General features: G+C 40.4%; 1 protein-coding gene across 6 annotated transcripts in view; it reads left to right on the top strand.

Moving 5' to 3' along the window:
* The window catches only part of RUNX1T1 (RUNX1 partner transcriptional co-repressor 1), a 153,831-nt gene that overhangs the window by 15,160 nt on the left and 120,015 nt on the right, over positions 1–18,656 (top strand). For 4 of the 6 annotated variants that reach the window (XM_042972833.1, XM_042972834.1, XM_042972825.1 and 1 more), the window contains exon 2: positions 11,085–11,257. The exons of 1 other annotated variant lie outside the window; for it this stretch is intronic. In XM_042972833.1, coding sequence (XP_042828767.1) covers positions 11,170–11,257 — 88 coding nt within the window. In that variant the 5' untranslated portion in view covers positions 11,085–11,169. Of the gene's footprint in view, positions 1–4,863; positions 4,974–11,084; positions 11,258–18,656 lie in introns of those variants that run through there. One more of the 6 variants, XM_042972826.1, reaches the window with a different exon arrangement.

Here is an 18,656-nt window from a genome sequence, read left to right as displayed (position 1 = left end):
AAACCTAATTCTCCTATTTTTTAAAAAAAACTATTTATTTTGAGAGAGAGAGGTTTCATGAGTGGGGGAGGGACAGAGAGAGAGAGAGAGAAAGAGAGAGAGAGAGGGAAAGAGAGAATCCCGAGCAGCCTCCATGCTGTCAGCGCAGAGCCCACCTCGGGGCTTGATCTCACGAATCCTGAGATCATGACTTAGGCTGAAATCAAGGGTGGGACGCTCAACTGACTGAGCTGCCCAGGGGCTCCCAAATTTTCCTATTTTTAAAGAAACACATAGGCTCTTTGGGGAGTCCTAGTAATGACCCCTTTTAGATTATCTGAAAGAAAATTAAAAATTCACTCTGGCTTGTCAGTTGGGAGTAATAAATTGCTAAATATTTAATGAATGCCTGCTATGTGCAAAATGAGGTGGTAGGTATCCATGAGTGGGTGTCCATGAGTGGGTATACATGAAACTCAGTGCGTGCTCACGTCCCACTGAAGATAGACCCACTCAGGTCAAAGAAAACTGCTACCTAAATTGGTGAGCCTTCGTGACTTAACCGATTAAATGCACCAGTAAATTAGACTATTTTTTTTGGGGGGGGGCGAGTTGGAATTTCACCTTGTCTTAAAACGGGATTTATCAAAGTGAAGTCATCACAATGGGATTCTGAGCAGTTACAAAGTAGGGATGTGGAGTACAGAAACCCAGATGTGGGAGAGGCTTTCGGAGGACTAACGGGGTGGGGTAAGTGGGGCTGGAGAGAGAATAAATTAAAGAACGTGGCTGTGTCAAAAAGGACCCATGGGTGATGATTGGGAAATAAACAGATCATAAATGTCTTGGGTGTGAAGCATTTTGATTTAAGCTTTATCTTCTGAGCAAGCCAGAAGTTTTTAAAACTGTGTCCTCGGGGTGGGACGGGGCGCGAAGGCTGCCCGGCCCGGGTTCAGACCCTTTTATTTGTCTTAGCACCGTGAAACCAGAAAGATTCTGCTTTTACAACAAATTGCTCTATATGTTAGATTTCTCTGGCTGGACTTCTTTTGGACAAAGGGCGCCATGGGGAAACAGATCTCACAAAAGCCAAAGTAAAAACAAAACAAAAAGTTGTGCTAGGTAAGGCGAAACCATGGACCCGGGTGAGGTCGCGTTTCTCAAGAGCTGGTCCGACACTGACCAGTCGGACGGATCGGAGTGGAGGAATGACTGGAGGCGAACCAGCCAGGAAGCCGGTGGCAGCAACTCAGATTTTAGATGTTGTAGCAGGATGATCAGGATTGGGTCTGTAGGACACAAAAGAGGAGGCAGATGGATGAGGCATTGCAAAGGAATAATCATTAGAAGTTGGATGTAGGGGTGAATTTAGAGAACTTGCATTATGTGTCCAGTGCATTTCTCTGGCCAGAATTTAGAATCACTCCGGTGGTTTAAGGAGAAGCTTCTCTATTCCTCACAGACACCGAGTGTCATGTGACTCAGAGTCTCAGCCTCCAGAGAGAAGCCTCAGAGCCCAGGGGTGTATCCCTGCCCTGGGGATTCCTGTGGTCTAGCTCCTTGTGGAAAATGGTGACAGGGCTGTGAAGTGATAGGTGTTCCTTCCAGAGTGGCTGTCGCATGGAGGATGTTTATTGATCTCTCTGGGACTTGGCTCCCTTCTGTGCTTTGGCTTCTTGCATGAATTTTAATCCGTTCTGAGATCCCTTCCGTTTCGTAGGTACCTCTGGGCCATGCGGGGTTATAAGAAGTGGTGAGGTGGGTTGGGTCAGACTCTTAACTTTCTAGCACAGCAACCTACCTATTTGACATTTCTCGAACACCAAACTTGTATTTGCAGGATAATTTGTGAAACTTCATTCAACTGTAATGTTACATAGAGGAGAAAAGACAGGGAAACAGAGAGGAAGGAGTCAGGAAGAGGCCCTGAAAGAGCCGAAGCATGACTTTGTGGGGACACACTCCCTGGGAGGGGAAGTGAGAGTTACTTCAACCCTCGTTACTTGACAGTTATTTGAACCCACATTCATTCATTCAGTACCCCAGTCGTCTGTAGACCAAATAATTTCATGCGATAACATTTTCAGATACACTTTAAAAGAACAAAAACGTGTTAAAACTTTACTGAGTTACTAGAAACTTGTCTTTATGTGCTTTACGACCAGCAGATAGTAAACACAATACTATTATATGAAGGACCACAATTTTTTGTTTTAAAATAGAGGCCTCACATGGGAAAAGTAGAGGAATCCCTTTTGCATGTGAAAGGGCAGTATTGAATCCTTAAGATTAAGTTGCTTGCAAATCATCTTCCCTGTTTAAGGGATTTTAGTTATTGAAAGAAACAACGGGGAGCCTGGGTGGCTCAGTCGGTTGAACGTCCTACTTTGGCTCAGGTCATGATCTCATGGTTCATGGGTTCAAGCTCTTCATCGGGCTCTGTGCTGTCAGCACAGAGCCTACTTCAGATCCTCTGCCCCCCCCCGTGCCCCTCCCCCGCTCACTCTCAAAAATAAACAAACATTTAAAAAAAGAGAAACAACAACAAAAATCTACCAATTTCAGCACTTTTAGGTCTGGGTTCATCAAGATAATGTTACTTCGGGGTCTTTCACCTTGTTTTGTCCAGAATCATTTAAGTTGAAAATATACTGGTAGTTCTCTTTTTACTTTTTGAACTTTAACCAAATTTGTAGTTTGTGGTTTTGTTATAAAATCTCTCGGAGTGGAATTTTGTTAAGACTTTTTTCCTCTGTTGTCAACTGTGCTTGATAAGAATTAATCACCGGCAGTCAGAAAAGGACTTCAGCATAAAAATCAATCTATAGTGCTTAAAAAAAATGAAACCAACTTACATGTGTTGATGTGGAATCATTCCTGAGATATATTGTGAAGTGGGAGAAGCTGGGAGCAGAACATTATGTGCCATATGCTACATTTGTCCAAAAGAATATGCATACACTTCTCCTTGCAGAGATATGTACCAGCATCTGACAACAGGAGTTGCTTTGGGGAAGAAAGTGGGGCCCAGGCATGGTGATTGAAAGGAGATTTTTTTTGTTGTATGTCACCTTGGTCCTTTGAGCCTTTTTGCAAATCTTGTACGTGTTTCACTCACTGTAAAGTTAGAGATTGCAGCATCAGACCCGGATTGGCTGGTTCTGGGACTCTGTCCTTCTGGGGGAAAGTCATGCTTCTGTCTTCCCTGCCAAAAGGCAGTGGAGTGTGGAGGGGAAGCGGCCCAGCTTCCAAGTGCTGTCCTACTTGGTGAATCTCCTCCTACTCCCCCCTGTTCATCTGGAAATCATTCTCATCTGGATAATCATGGCATGACCTCATAAGGTTGTCATGAGAATTACATGAGGTGTTATGTATGGAGCATAACTGTTAATAAAGACTTGCTTATTCTTAGAACATGACTTGGCCTCTTTGGAACTGCCCATCACGATTCTAGAAACCCCCTGTAGGACCTTCTCTTCTCTCCACATGACCCTTCTCAGTCACCTTGCTTCAGCAAATCCTTAAAAGAACATCTAGCCGTATTTGATGTCTGGGGATATAGAGATGTTCAAGGCATACAACACTCTTATTTGCTAGACCTTTCTCACTTCAGCCTTCATTAAGACCCATTTTCCAGGGAACACACTTTGTCATCTCCTAAGTCTCAAATGAAACCACTTTCTGAAGACTTCATGATATCTCTTCCTCAAACACTGGGTTTGTCACATCCAACTCTTTGCTACTATCCGTCTGATTCAGACTTGTCTGCTGGTTGTTTGTAAGTCTGGGACAATTGAGGTACTATTTGATGCTTTGTTAAGTAAATTTTTTTTGAAAACTTATTTCTTGAACTCAAGTTACGTACTTGGTACCGTCCTGAAATAGTTCATTGCTAAGACCTAGAAATCTTTGATTTCAACCGCATGTTGTTTCTCTCCCAGTTTCTATCTCGGTCCCCTTTCATTGTGTTCTCTTATCATAGAATGTACAATTTATTGCTGCTGTATTTTGGCTTGTAAGTTTCTGCAACCAAAAAAACAATACAACCCCATCAGCTCTAGTCAAACTGCACTTGCATATTCATATGTGCACATCTTAACCCATTTTATTTTATTTTGTTTTATTTATTTATTTATTTATTTATTTATTTATTTATTTATTTATTTATTTATTTTTACCCTGAAGTTCACAAGTGTGCTTTCTGTAAAGGGTGAACTCCCTGAATTGTAAGGAAAATGCTGTGTGTAGGGATGCGTTTGTGAGCTGAAACTGTCCCTTTGGTCAGGGACACAACAGGGCTAAAAACCATGTTAGTGGCTCCCAGCTTCTCTGCTCCCAGATGCCCCCCACATTATCGCTTTCTCTCCTTTGGCTGCCCAGGGCTGCTGTTTTCTGGGCAGATTCACGGGCTGAGGACTTTCCCCCTGAGTAACCTACCCTGGCCGCCTACCCCCCCCCCCCCATCTTATCTTTTCTGACGTTGTACGGGATCCCAACTGCTCTGCTGCTCGATGAACTAGACTTACAACTAGGGAGGGTACTGGATAGGATAACAGGTCCATCTCCCCCCAAGATTCTGGGACTCAGAATGCGGAAGCGAGTGAAAATACCACTTTTTCCTTCCAGGTAACGTTTTCACTTGAAGACATCATTTCAGAAGAGCAGCCTTCTGTTCCTTCACGCAGGTGGCCAAGCAATTTCAGGCAGATATGCTTGCATGGTGGTGGGAGGGGACTGGAGGTCTTCACAGAATGAGGTTCACATACCATCTTACTGAGTCCTCACCTGGGAATGAACTCATTTCCTAAATCACTCCTAGAGGCTTTTACCCGTGCCCCAGGTCACCCCGCATGTGTGCTGGGGCAACGTCGGAACCTAGGTTTTCTGATTTCCGCACTGCTCTGTTCTAGGACTCACTGTCACTCTCCTCAAGTCTTCAAATCCTACCACCTAGGAGTTTTCCCCATGAACAGGGCCAGCCACCCAGACTGCAGGTGGGAAAGATACTAAAGTTCAAATGGAAAATTATCAAGATTTAGGACTGCTCTTAGAAAAGTTACTGTTTAGAGTGTAACAAATACCACTGTTTTGTGAGTTTCTGAGGTGGGGCGTGGGGAGGCAGGAAAGAGAGAGAAGGAGGGGAGGGAGATGTTAGCTGATGGGGAACAGCAGGAAGCAGATCACGTTTGCAGCCGGACTCTTGTAGATCTCCTTTTCGATGTGTGTGACCATCTACCCTGAGTGCAGATACTTTTCAGAGTTCTGTTTTTCTTTCACGTGAAAGTTGCCAGCATGGAACAGATGCCTTTATTTGGAGAAACCAGTCTTTGGAAGTAATTGGTTCTCTCTCCTTTTATCCCCCAGAGATGATCTTCCACAGATGAAATTAGATGGGTAAAAAAAAAAAAATTTTTAATCAAAAATATTAGTTTGTGGTTATTTTTTATTTTTCACTGTAAAATGTTTTAGGACCTGCGGTTTAATTCCACATTTTTTGGAACTGTTGACTGATCATAAATATTTTTATCACTATTCGTACAGTAGTGACTTTCAGAAAGGAAAACTTATGGTCGAACTAGATCATTTTTGAGTAGTGACCTAATGCTTTTATTTTAATGCTTGAAACCATCGTATTAAAATAGGTAACACCAGCTTTCTACTATCAAATGATGGGATCTGAGCACATGAGATAAAACAGTGCTTGCACTAGGGAGGCCAAGATAGGCACTTTCTAGTATTCTCTCTCACCTTCGTATCATCCTGGTAAGTTAGATATTACTATCCCACTTTAGAGATTTACATCTGAAGCTTGGAGAGGTTAAGTGACACATTCAAGGTCAAATAGCGGATAAGTGTAAAAGCTGGGAGTCCAGGCCACCAGAGCACGCATGCAATGGGCTTCAAAGTGGTCAGCGTGTGTAGGCCACAGTCATTTTAGGATATTTTGTTTTATTGAAAATGAAATTAGATCTGTAACACAGGAGATATTTGAGAGCTTCCTGGTATTTAAAATTGCCTTGTTCATTAACTTGTGGGTCATCCTACATTGTCGATTTGACTAAAAATAATCATAGCTGGGGTGCCTGGGTGGCTCAGCCGGTTAAGTGGCCAACTTCAGCTCAGGTCACGATGTCGCAGTTTGTGAGTTCGAGCCCCGAGTCAGGCTCTGTGCTGACAGCTTGGAGCCTAGAGCCTGCTTTGGATTCTGTATCTCCCTCTCTGCCACTCCCCCTCTCATACTCTGCATCTGTCTCTCAAAGTAAGTAAAAGTTAAAAAAAAATAAAAAAAAAATAAAAAATAAATCATAGCTTAGTCTCCTGCCTTCTGGTTAATATATGTTGTAAAATAATATTTGAAGGATTTAAAAATAATCCTTTATCACAATATAAGAAAAAGGGCTTGAAGATAGACGAGATAGTATTTGATCATCATTTATTCCTTTGCTCACTCAGCCGATGCTGAGTGAACACTTTCTGTGAGCCAGGCACTGTGCTAGGCGCTGGGTATGAAGACTGGAGTAAATACAGCCCCCTTCCCTCGTGGCCCTTGCGATAGAATGAGTAAAGTCCATCAGGGTGGGTTTGAAGGCATAAAGAGAGAGAATAAGGTGAGATCTCTTTCTAGTAGCAGGAAACTCAGTTGGGAAACACAGTTGGGAGCTAAGTCTATGTGTAAAAACTGCTAGAGTGCATTTACTCCTAGAGCTTGTATGGACTTAGGCTGAAGTTCTTAATCATGGTGTCCTACTGCTCTCAGTGTGTGGCCTCACAGCCCAGGATGCCCTGGGTGATTCCCATCTAGGCCTATGTACGTGCAGTACTGGTGGGAATGGGCTCAGGTGAACGATGGCAGGCAAAGGTTGCCCAGCCAATATGGATCATAAATGCCCTTACGGTTAAAGGAGAGAAGGTGATCATAGGTCCAGGAGTGGTCAGGGAAAGGTTGATGAAGGCCACAGGAATTGAATTGGGCTTTATAGCATTTCACTAGGGGGATTTCATTTGTTTCATTCTTTTTATTTGGGCTACTGCTATGTGCCAAGTACAGTTTTAAGTATGGGAGAAAGAGCAATGAGCAAAACACACAAGACCACCGCTTTCCGAGAGCTTATAGTTTAGAATGGGGGAGGGAGACAAGTAATAAAGATGTTAATAAAATTATTCCACATAGTGTTAAATGCAATGATGGCAACTAAAAATCAGGGTCGGAGAGGATAATGAGGGTGCTGGTGGTATTGTTGAGACTTTATTTTGGGTGGTTGGAAAATCATCTTTGAGAAGGTTGTACTTGAATGAAACCTTAGTCTTTGAAGGAGCCGGGCATATGCAACAATCTCTGGAATGAGGCCTGAGGTCGATGGACAAAGCCATAAAGATGAGACAATGGATTATATGGGGGGGGGGTTACCCCACAAAGAGCTCCACCCTTACAGGGCATGGTCGGAACAGGGGCTGAAAGGTGTAGGGTTAGTGCCAAATTATGGAGGGTCTTGAGTAGCAGAATGGCACAAGACTAAGGACTATGTTTTTCTACATGTGTCTCAGGGGATGAGTAGTTAGGACAGAGGAGGAGAATCTGCATGAGTTTGTCATGGAAGCTTAAGGAAAGCTGGTGCTGTGATGAACGACACTCAAATAACATAATGTCCCAATCACTTCCTGTTGGACACTGAGCGTCGTCCTGAAGTGCAGCATGCACGGTCCTTGGTTGACCACTTCAGATTAGGGGGTTATAGGAGGATTTGTCCTGCAAATGAGATCATGGAGGCTTTGACAAAGGTAAGCTCCCATCCAGTGTCAGGGACTGTACTTATTAAGGTGATAATTAAGTCAGATATGATAGAACAGGTTCCTTTTGTGATAATTCCCCTTGGAATACAAAACTAATGGTGTTTTTATTAATGCGAACGGACGGTCTTTATTATTATAAAATCTTTTTATGAAAGGAAAGAGAAAAGTTAAGGTCTGACTCAAGCCAGGTTGATAGAGAAGTGTGTTTAAAAAGGTTCATTTGTGGAATAACTATACGCATATTATTTACTAAAGGAAAAATTACCCCAAACGTTGATACAATTCTCTAGAGAAATGTATTTAGGCAGTGAAGGGATTCCTGGCAGTGACTGAGAAGCACCGTAATGGAGAACTGCACTTGGTCTCTTTTGAGGTTGATTCTGATGTGTTGTAGTCTTTACATCCTATTAAATTTTTGAAAGATAAACTGATACAAGAATGATTTGCCAAGGCTAGCAACTCTTCCTTTTAAAACCTTGGCTCGGTGTACACGCCGAAGGGATGGGGGAGTAAGATAAAAGCATTATAAATATGAGGTTAACTGAATTCAAATAGAAGGTTCTCTCAAGTTATTGCATTCCTTAGAAAATAAATACATTGCGCATATGGTTAAGATTGATCAAAAAAGTATTCTGTATGCCAGTGATTACATTCCCATCTGTGATTAAGGTTTTCTGTCTGCATCTGGTTTTCGCATTATATTTCTGTAACAAGAATCCTTTATATAGCAGAGTTCACTTTCTGTATTTTCTATTAGCTCCAGCTTGAACTACTGCACGGATCGTAGATTTACACATGTGGTTTTCATTACTTCATACCATTGAGAAAAAGTAATATTTGTTTGGGAATGTATGTTTTCCACAATTTCCATGGTAATACAACATGTTGAGCCTTTTTAATAACACTCTTGTAGAACTACAAATTGTTTGAGGCATTCTACTCTTGGTGGAGCTTAGCTTTTAAACTTTTCTCAGTGTATGTTCCCCTCATAATGATGTATAACAAATTTGAAAGCTGAGGATCTGAACAAAGCAACGGTTAAAGATAAAGAAATTTTCCTCTGATTCGCAGGTGATACAGTCTTTAGTGTGGCATATGTATCACAGATATCTGGATATATATTTCATCACGTTCAGTGCCATTACTTATATTATTATTTCATTTTGGAAGACCATTTAATGTGTTGGATGCATAAAGCACGAACATAATATTCCAAAGTCATTATTTTTAAAAATTTAAACATTAGCTTTTAAAAAAAAATTATTCTGTTGATTTGGATACAGTGTTTCATATGGAAACTAGTTTAGTGGGGAAAATCCTCATGGGTAACTTTAGGTATACGCTGTATATTATTTGAATGTGTATTTCTATGCCATGTTAACATTTGAGAATTTATAAACATGCTGCACATTTAAAGTATTTTGTAACACTATCTTCCTGCCAACTTTCCTCCATTCACTTTAGAATACTCTGACTAAAATAGACACAAGCTAAAAAGTGACACAGTATATTCTACCTAGGGGAAGGGGAATCATTTGTGACTCAGAAATGATCTTTTAAAGAAAGTGTGTCCACACAGTAATCTTATGTGCCTCAACACTGAGATCTACAACACCATTTTTGTTAATAAACGTAGATATCACTATTTAGCAGTCACAAGAAGGAAGAAATAGACTCAGACTCCAGAGGGTTTATAGGTGCTTTGCCTCTCTCATTTGTCCAGTGGAGATTATGAACTATGGCCCACACAGGTACAATCCACTCTTATCAGTTCCTCTGATGACTTTAGTCAGTGTTTGCTGAAGCACAAAATGTTATAAAATATCAACATCATGATTGAATCTAAGAAAAGTGGCCATTTTCTTCTCTTCCCCCATAATGTTTGTTTAATCTCTATTTATAAAATATTCTTACCTTAGTATGGAAACATTGGAAATAGGATTGGGTAGAAACTTACCCATATCTCCATCTTCTAGGAACATTTATTTAACATCTAGATGTGTTTACTTCCAGTCTCCCCTCCTTGCACCCCATTCCACCCCCGGAATGGGACCGTTTACGTATGCGTACATGTATCTATGTATTCCAGTCATTTTGTTATTGAAAATTTTGCTTTATGATTTGTTAGGTTGGGTAAGCTAAATGTTTCCAAGTATCGGCTGGGTGTTTTTACTGATCTTTGCTGAGTCTCCAGGCAATTTTCAACGAAGAAATACCTAGTACTGTAATTTTCCTGAATGTTATTTAATTTTTACCATAAGGAATAAAAAACAACTGATTGCATGATAGAGTCATAATGTCACCTATCAAGGGTATTGATTGTTTTTAATGAAATCTGCTTGTTTATATACATCAGATTATATTCACCAGTTTTAATTACTAGGGAGTACTTTTGTTTCTTAAAAAAATAATAGCAATGGCCTTAGTAATACTTTTTGAGACTGCTTTTATAAATCTTTATTCCTTTGCATTTACTGAGTTCCTCCCTTTTGTGCATATGATTGTGCTTGAGTTATATAGTTCATAAATTATAAGAATTAAAGAGCGATACTTTTTTCTACACATAGTGGCTGTAGTAAGAATGGGCGAGTAATAGGCAGTCAATAAGTATTTGAGAATGGATGAATGAATGAATTCTAAAGCTGCCAAATCTAGCTGGAAAAATGAGAGAATTTTGATTACTTTAGAGAAAAAAAAGTAGTAGAAGTCGGTTGATTTGGTAAAGTGGTTCACCAATAATTGTTGTTACTAATATTTTAAAACTACACAGGTTACTTGTGATTATTATCAGTTGTTTAAAACTATTTGAGCAAATAATGGCAGTGTTTAAATTTCAGAGCAGTGAAACAACGTGGACACCACTTTGTTTTGAAATAGAATTTCATTTGCATGTACTATTCTATAAAATAAAATAAACACGTAATGTTTCAAAACATTTTCTAAAGAAACCATGATCAATGACAAATTATTTAATATTTTATTGAACAAGGTAAAAATCTAACACATTGTTTTAAGGTATTGATGTACATATGTTTTAAACCAGTCAAAGGAAGAGGAGTTGCCAGGTTGAGAAGGCATCCAGCTTTGAGTCAGATGACTGGAGTTTTAAGAGTCTCTTAGAGCATGTCATTACAGGAACTGAGAAAATGGAACTTGTTTTTGGACACTTCTAAAATTTAGAAGAGCTTGTATCTGTTTCTTAATACGAACAAAACAAAACTGGTGTGTAGTATTATCGTTTAAGTGGACGGGTGTGATACTTCAGACTGGTTGTGATATATGCGTTTTTTTTTCCCCTTTGTTGTCGTCAATAGAAAAGATTGATCTCTGGGCTGGTGAACATAATATCTGTCCCAGTCCGAAAAGGAGAGAGGAAATTAGCAGAGCGATTGGTGGAGAATGATATCTGTCAAAAGAAACACTTGGAGAGCACTGAGTTTAGTAATAGGTGACTGCCGGAAAAAAGGGAACTTTGAATATTGTCAAGGTAAGGAACAGACAAATATTTTGATTTTGCCATTTACTTACCAAAAAAAAAAAAGAAAGAAAAAAATCACTCTTATATTTTCCCTATAAATTATAATTGTGAAGGTTTGTTTTTTCTTCTTCTTTCCTCTGGTGCCTGTTAATAAAGAATTTGTGTTATATATTTTAAAAAAAATTGTTTTTCACGTCTTTGGGTATGGGATTGGGCGGGGATCAATCAGCCTGGCTGTGGGAACCTTTGTTTGATAGCTTTGGGTCTGAAGATCTCAAATGATCAAGTACCAAATTTTTTTCCCACCCTCTCCTTGTTGCAGTGCCTCTTGCCATGTTTCATAATACATCTGTTATAAGCTGAGCAATACTTGGAGTTAAAGAGTAAAAGCTATGCCATGATTTCTGTGTTTATTGTAACTTGAGATGGTGTTTTTCTAAAACAGTTTGTTGACTAAAGAGGGAAAAAAGTGCTTTCAATTTATTATTTCTTCTAATTGATCTGGATTTTTTTTTTTTTTAACTTTTAGGTGAATGTTACTTCCTAAGCAGAATTCATCTTCGTAGGCACATTAAAAAAAAAACAAAACAAAAAAATCTAACTTTAGGAAAACGGCAAATATAAACCGCGTATGTTACCATTTGGCAAGAGACCTCTTAAAGCCTGCAACATTTCAAAATGAAGGAGGACCCTGAATTATGGGTTCCAGAGAGTTGATGCCTCCTGTAGCCAGCTCAGTTTTAGGTTTAGTGGACTTGTGCAGAAGCACAGATGAATAAGGATGAGCCGTGCCAGGAAAAAGTTGAGAGTTAACACAAATGTCGTGTAATACTGGTTGGCACTCTAGTCATTGGGAAGGGAGTTTTGAAAGTCTTTGACTGCCTGCCTGACTACATGGAAAGAGGGGTAGCAAAATATTTACCATCTGTGGCCATGGTTCTGGAAACATCGCTGCTGGTGCCCACCCCACAGTATCTACTCTTGCAATTGCTACAAATACTTATTGGCTTGTTCTGTAAGTTTCCAAGAAGGCGTTGGCAAATGAGGCTGTTTGTGTTTTTGAAAGACCACAGAAAATGAAATAATTTTCCGTATAATTGCAGAATCCTTTGAGGTAGCCTAAATTGTGATTTCGTTTCTACTAAAACTAGTAGTTTTCTACTTTCGTTCCCCCTTCTTCATCTCATGATGATGTCTTCCAATAGTGAGAGAGAAGGCAAGGAATTCAGCTTTATTAAGTAGTTGAGACATCTCTCACCTCTGTTTCTACCTTCTTACCTCATGTACTATTGTTACTAAAAGTTAATTTTTTGAGAACTCGCATCTTGGTTGACTAGACTTCTCAAGTCCAAAACTAGAAAGATGTCAATATCTTAAAGGAAACTGATAATAATAATAATAATAATAATAGTAACAACAGCAACAACAGCAGCAGCAGCAACAGCAACAACCACTGCTTAAGAATGTGTTTCTTTTCATCTGCTATCAGCAGAAAGCACTTGTTTTAAAAGAGAATATAGCTCTGCTTTTTGCCTTATATATCTCTATGGGGGCTCTTAATAATATGACAAAATAATCTGAGATCCAGATTACCAATGGAAAAGGCTATTGGATTTAAACCCTTGAGCATATGTGGCAGATCCATAGCGTCTTGGTCTTTACCCACCCCCATCGCTTTACGCTCTTACTCTCCTCTGGGCATGCGGGCTCTGTTTGCGGCCTGCTGGCAGTGAACCATTGCAGCATGGAAGATCCATATTGAAAGCAAAAGTGCACGACAAAGACACACATTTAAAAATGACTTAATGTACGTTGTTTGTTATACTATGCAAATCCTGGATGGATAGCATCAGGTAGCAAACACCATGCTGAGTTGTTTCTTTCCTATATGTGTGCGTGGGCAAACATCCTTAAAAATATGATGTGTGTACACGTGCACGCGCACACACACACACCCGCACACAATGTTTATATATACAATATTGTGTTGGCCGATTTTATAGCTGTTGGGATATCCGTTGGGTTTTCTTTCTTTATCATGTGGCATTGAAAATTTTACTCCTAGTTATTTCTTCCTTTTTGTAAAGGTAATGGGTGTGTAGAAACACTGGGTTCAGACTCAAGTTGACTCAAGAAGTAGAGAAGAACAGAAATTATATGCTTTAAATTTTTAAACACCTGGAATCCATTGGGTTCCTGGGGTTGTAATTTGGAGACAGGAAAAGAAAAGAACTATGTGAAGTTGAACAGTCGGGGCTCTAAGTGAGAACGGCCTGAGGTGGCGCCAGAGAGTCTGGTCTGTGTAGTGAGTTTGGGGGGGGGGGAGGCGGTGGCAGGTTGTCACCAGGAGACCTGCTGCGGGGTGAGGGTGGGCGGGGGGGGGGGGATGTAGGGGGGACGGGAATGACGCTGAGCTGAGTGGACAGCCACCAGTTTAGGTAGAAGCTGGTAAAGGCAAACTACTGCTGTTTCCCCCATGTTTTGAAGCATGCCCAAAATAAGCATAAGGCTTGGTCCTCTAGAATGCGATGTGAAGCTAGACTCCTGTAATGTTTGCCTTTGTGAGGAGTGGGCGGATTTAGGACAGCTAGGGAGTGGTTGCCCTTAGAAGCCACGGAAGGAAAATACTAATACTAAGAAGGGTCCAGTGTTTGTCCTATTAAAAATAAAAACGATTTCCTGGCCGTCTAACGATGCAAGGGGGAGTAGCATGGGAGACAATTATGACAGAAGAAACTTCTGTTGCAGAGTGGTATCTGTGTTCATATCATGGGCGGCATGTTTATGTAGTTCCAATTTATAGGCATTATATGGGTTTCAGGAGCTACATTTGTATTTTTAAAAAGGGTGATTTTCTTAAGTTAATTTAAATGGTGCTGCACACCTTTAGATCCCGTTATTTTTATTAGGAAAAGAGGAAAGTGATTTTCTCAGGCAAAATTGCTGGTCTTTGAGAGCGTCTGCATTTATTTTTAGTTTCTCTTGGTCGTGTTCGAGGGGTCTGATAGCATTAATGGGCTTTACCCCACATGGAGCTTTGAGCTTATTGCAGCCTGCACACTGATCCCAGGTCAGTGTGATGCGTGAAATCAATTTATTTGAATCTCTTTGCCTCTATAGGAATTTGGCAGCATGCCAGTTGTTTTCATTTAATGTTCTTTGTGTTGAACACAGACAAGCAGGCACGCTTTTGTATTCCTCTCTCCTTTGGTCTCTGTCTCTTTCAGCCAATATTTTACTCTATGGATTTTGAGATGAAGGAAGAATATATTATTTATATGATTCTAATCATTGCTTAATGTGTTTGTGTGTGTGTGTGTGTGTGTGTGTGTGTGTGTATAAATAAATGTACCACTTTCGTTTAAGGGATAATTTTTATGTTCCTGAGTTTTCATGGTGACTTTCTTTGTACACCAATAGAGTTTTGTTTCAGTGAGATTTTTGAAGAAGCATAATAACCCACATCATAAGTGGTATTTACTTTGCCACAATGTCCATTATCAAAACTGGAAAATAACAATTTTAATTGTTTAATTTGTGAACTGGACTGTCAAAATCATTTCTTGGGGAGCTTTTTAGAATTTGAAGATCTACACTTTAATCAACACATGCTAAGGAAAACAGGCTTATTATTTGGGTCCTATTTTCTTTGAATAACCCATCTTCATTAAGACACCAGGGTTTGGCATAGATGTGCCGTATATGAATTTTTATGAGGTTCTTGCCTTTGGTTAATTGTTTTGCTTTTGAAAATTTGGGGGGTAGTGCCCGGGAACAGCCACAGCACAGAGGTTTTTATTACAAATAGACTCAGACCTTTCTGTGGATGTTTTTGTAGGGAGGATTTGTTTCTGGGTCAGCTTTAGGAAGAGGTGGAGAAGGAAACGAGAGAGAGTGAGAGGCGAATGTTGTGTTGATGCCCGGGGCAGTTCTTGCGGAAGTTGATATGCAGAACCGTGGAGCCACAGCTTCAGGGTCAGGCTCATACCCCGAGCCCTGCTTCCTTGTTTAATTACCTGAAGAGCAAAACAGTCAGCCTGAGAGTGTGTGAAAACCCAGTATCTCTCGCAGCCGCCTGGCGCTCTGACATCCTGCAAGGCCAGCCCTGTCTGTCCGCCAGCGTCAGGCTGGCTCCCGCCCTGGGTTCCTTTCTTTCTGGAGGCATTGTGTGCAAGAGGGTTTGGTCAGGAATTTGAGGTTCCTGCCAGTGCTGTGTCCCTGCTCTCTCCTTCTGGGCTATACCCACAGATACACTTCATTTTTTTTTTTTTTTAACAGATTTAAAAATTGGGCTCTTTCATTTCATCCTCCGGCCTTGCTCTGAAGCATGATCTCTGTCAACGGCGACAGCTATTAACCAGTGGAGCACTGGGCTTAGTTAGCGTGTCCCTATTTTCCTGATTCCTGGTATATGCTGTCCTACGTGTGTTGCCTTTTTAGGTCAGACTCACTCGTAGCTCAGCGTGGAACTCGTAGTTCAGAGGTTGTTTTGATGAGCCTGTTTTAGAATCTTCATCTGTCCATGAGCATTGTCCATCTTGAAGCGAAGGTGCTAGAACTTTTAAGGTTGGGTTTTTTTTTTTTCCTGTCCTTGGAATTTGAATATGGACTTGAACATTTGCTGTGGGAAGAGCCACACCCTTTGATGAAGCTGGGGGTGGCGAGAAATAATATTTGGACAGCGATGTGTGGCCAGTTTGAGGATCGTATAGGATAAATATTCTGAGGAATGCTTGGAGATGGAGGCATTTGGGAGATCCCCAGAGTATAACAAGATGTTATCGCACCAAGAGGAAATCCAGCAGGTTCTTTATCCACAGTGTGGGCTGATGAAATGTCCGCATGGTGGGTGGGGGAGCAAAGGTGGTGGTGGGGGGGTGGTTTCCTGCAAAGGGAGGGGAAAGTGTGACTACACATGCAGTGATTTGGTTTTTCCAACTACTTCGTGCGGATTCTGTCATGCAGACTGAAGGGCATTTACCCTTTAGAAGATGCACTCACGTGCGTGCCATAATGATACATCTTGGCCGTGCATGCGCACGACCGTGGCTCCGGGGAATTGATTCCATTCTTTGCAAAGAAGAAAGGAATTGGACTCTGTAGGGAAGAGTTGGGTAGGAGTGATTCTAAAAACTTCTTTTTTTTTTTTCTTTTCATATTGTATTTATGGAGATAGTGTCCATCCTTTATGTGTTTGTATACCACTCCAGTGAAAAGTATATGATCATTTAAATCGTTGGATTAGCCCCGTGTGGCTTGTGAGGGAGCTGGCATCACCATGGTCTGTTACGCACCAGCATAGACAGCTCTCTCGGAAGTGTTATGTGTATCCTCGGGCATGTGCGTGTTTATTTATGTATCCGCCTGGTGCATTTCTTTCAGAGGATTTCTCTTTTCAACGTCAATGTAAATAGGAAGAAAGAAGATATATAAATACATTTTAAGCCACACTCCACATTCCTAACCCGTGTCCCCCTGCACGTGACAGACCCTGGGCGCCCCCTCCTTTCAAGCTCTGTCACTTTTTGGTCGTTCTATCCAACTGGAGCTTTCTTAAATGCAAGTAACATTAGTGCCATTTGCAGCATTAAGCCTTGGCAGCAGAGGGTGTATAATGTGAGAAAAACTTGGAGGACTCCGAAAAGTGAATGGAGAAGACTTGTGCTTTGCAGGTGGCGTTAGGAATCACAGGAGAAAATGCGAATAAGAAAGCGGGGTTGGTGCCTTGCGTGGAGTGTGCTCTGGAAGGTGTGGAGTGAAATGGCAAGGAAAAAAATAGATCTGTGGGAGAAGAAATTGGGAGGAGGTGAATAACTCTAGAAAAAAGAAGGGGAAAAAAATCCATATTCTCTTAGTAGCTGTGGGCTTGTGTCAGGAACGAAAACAGGACGTTTTGCTCTAATGGATAAAAAAAAGTCACAGTATCCCGAAATTTTAATAAGATTTCGGTACATGCAATTAGGAATAATCTTATAAAAAGTCAGTGAGAAGTTAAAGTTCCAGACAGAGTAAAGGAATTGAGCTGAGATTCATAGGTTTTAGCTCCTGTTTCGTGGGTTTCAGGATATACAGCATTAAATTCTATTCTGCCTGGTCTTGTGTGGGGAAGGGGGATGCATGATGAAACCCAGTAGGGTCAGAGTAAAACACTAATTAAAAAACGTACCTTGGTGAAAAAGCAGATATACTGCGCTGGGTAATATTTGAACACATTAAGCAGTTTTGGAATGAAAATTTGTAATGGAATGCACGGTAGCAAAAAATCATTTTTGAGAACGTTTGCATTTGTTTACCAATGTGGCAAATTAGTGTGTGTGTGCATAGATTTTGATAATTTGCAATGTGGAGAGATAAGAAGTGGAGAGTTTGTTAGGGGTAAAAAAAAAAAAAGTCATGTGAAAAAAGAACGTGATGAAAAAAATTCTGGGACTTTTTTTTATTGCTGTGTATTTGCTCCACCTGGTGGATTTTGTTGAAAGTGTCTTAATCCATGTTAATGAAATGGATACCCTTTATACAATTTATAGGAAAATGAATCTTTTGTTTTATTTTTGTTGTGTAAAATGGTTCAATTCCTTTCTAGGTCAAAACACTTACCTGTCTTTTGTTCAGTTCTTCCATTGCACTGAAAGTAATATTTATTGTTTTTTCTTTTTTTTTTTTTCTGGTTCAAGATGTAATATGTGCTCATTTTAGAAGATTTGGAAAACAGAAACATTTAAAAAGGAAAATAAGCATGATTTGTAATTTCACCATCCAGAATCATTGCATTGTTTTTAAGAAGAGATGTGATCAGAAGAGAACCAGTTTGCTTTTACATTTATCTAAAGATACGTGGAATGTTAAATATTATGCCAAAGAATCATGATGATGATTATAATTATTTTTGGACAAATGCTGCCCTTAGAATTCCCAGGTTCCAAAAAAAAAAAAAAAAAGTCAAGCATTTAGCAGGAACTGCTTTTATTAAGCTGCATGTGTACAGAAGGCAAAGGTAGTGGAGATTAAGGGTGCCTCATAAATTCATAGGGCTGCTCCTGGGGGTGGTGAGATCTGTTGTTCCCTGGGCTTACACAGATTGCTTTCTTTGGAAATCTTAAGGATTCAGTTGTGCTTTGATCATCTTATTGTTTTCCTTAGGTTATTCTTTTTTTCTCCTTTCGACTCTAACAGCTCTGTAACAGAAGGTGAAGTTTTGAAAACAGTGTCTCCATATGCAAGGGATTTGGAGACCTTTTTATTGTCTTTAAAATTGTCATTCATAGTCCTCATTAGCATTTATTGTTGCAAGCGTACAAGCAGAAAATGTGAAATTGGTATGTCATGAATAGCCCCACAGAGCTCTCGAGCCCTCCGATTTTGCCTGCAGTGTGGTGTGGGCTGGGCTTTGAGGGAAAGCTGTCCAGAT

This window comes from Panthera tigris, chromosome F2 (genome assembly GCF_018350195.1).
Source record: "Panthera tigris isolate Pti1 chromosome F2, P.tigris_Pti1_mat1.1, whole genome shotgun sequence".
Classification (NCBI taxonomy): Eukaryota; Metazoa; Chordata; class Mammalia; order Carnivora; family Felidae; genus Panthera; species Panthera tigris.
Note: the sequence above shows the minus strand (reverse complement) of the source record. Positions and strands in the feature narration are given on the sequence as shown.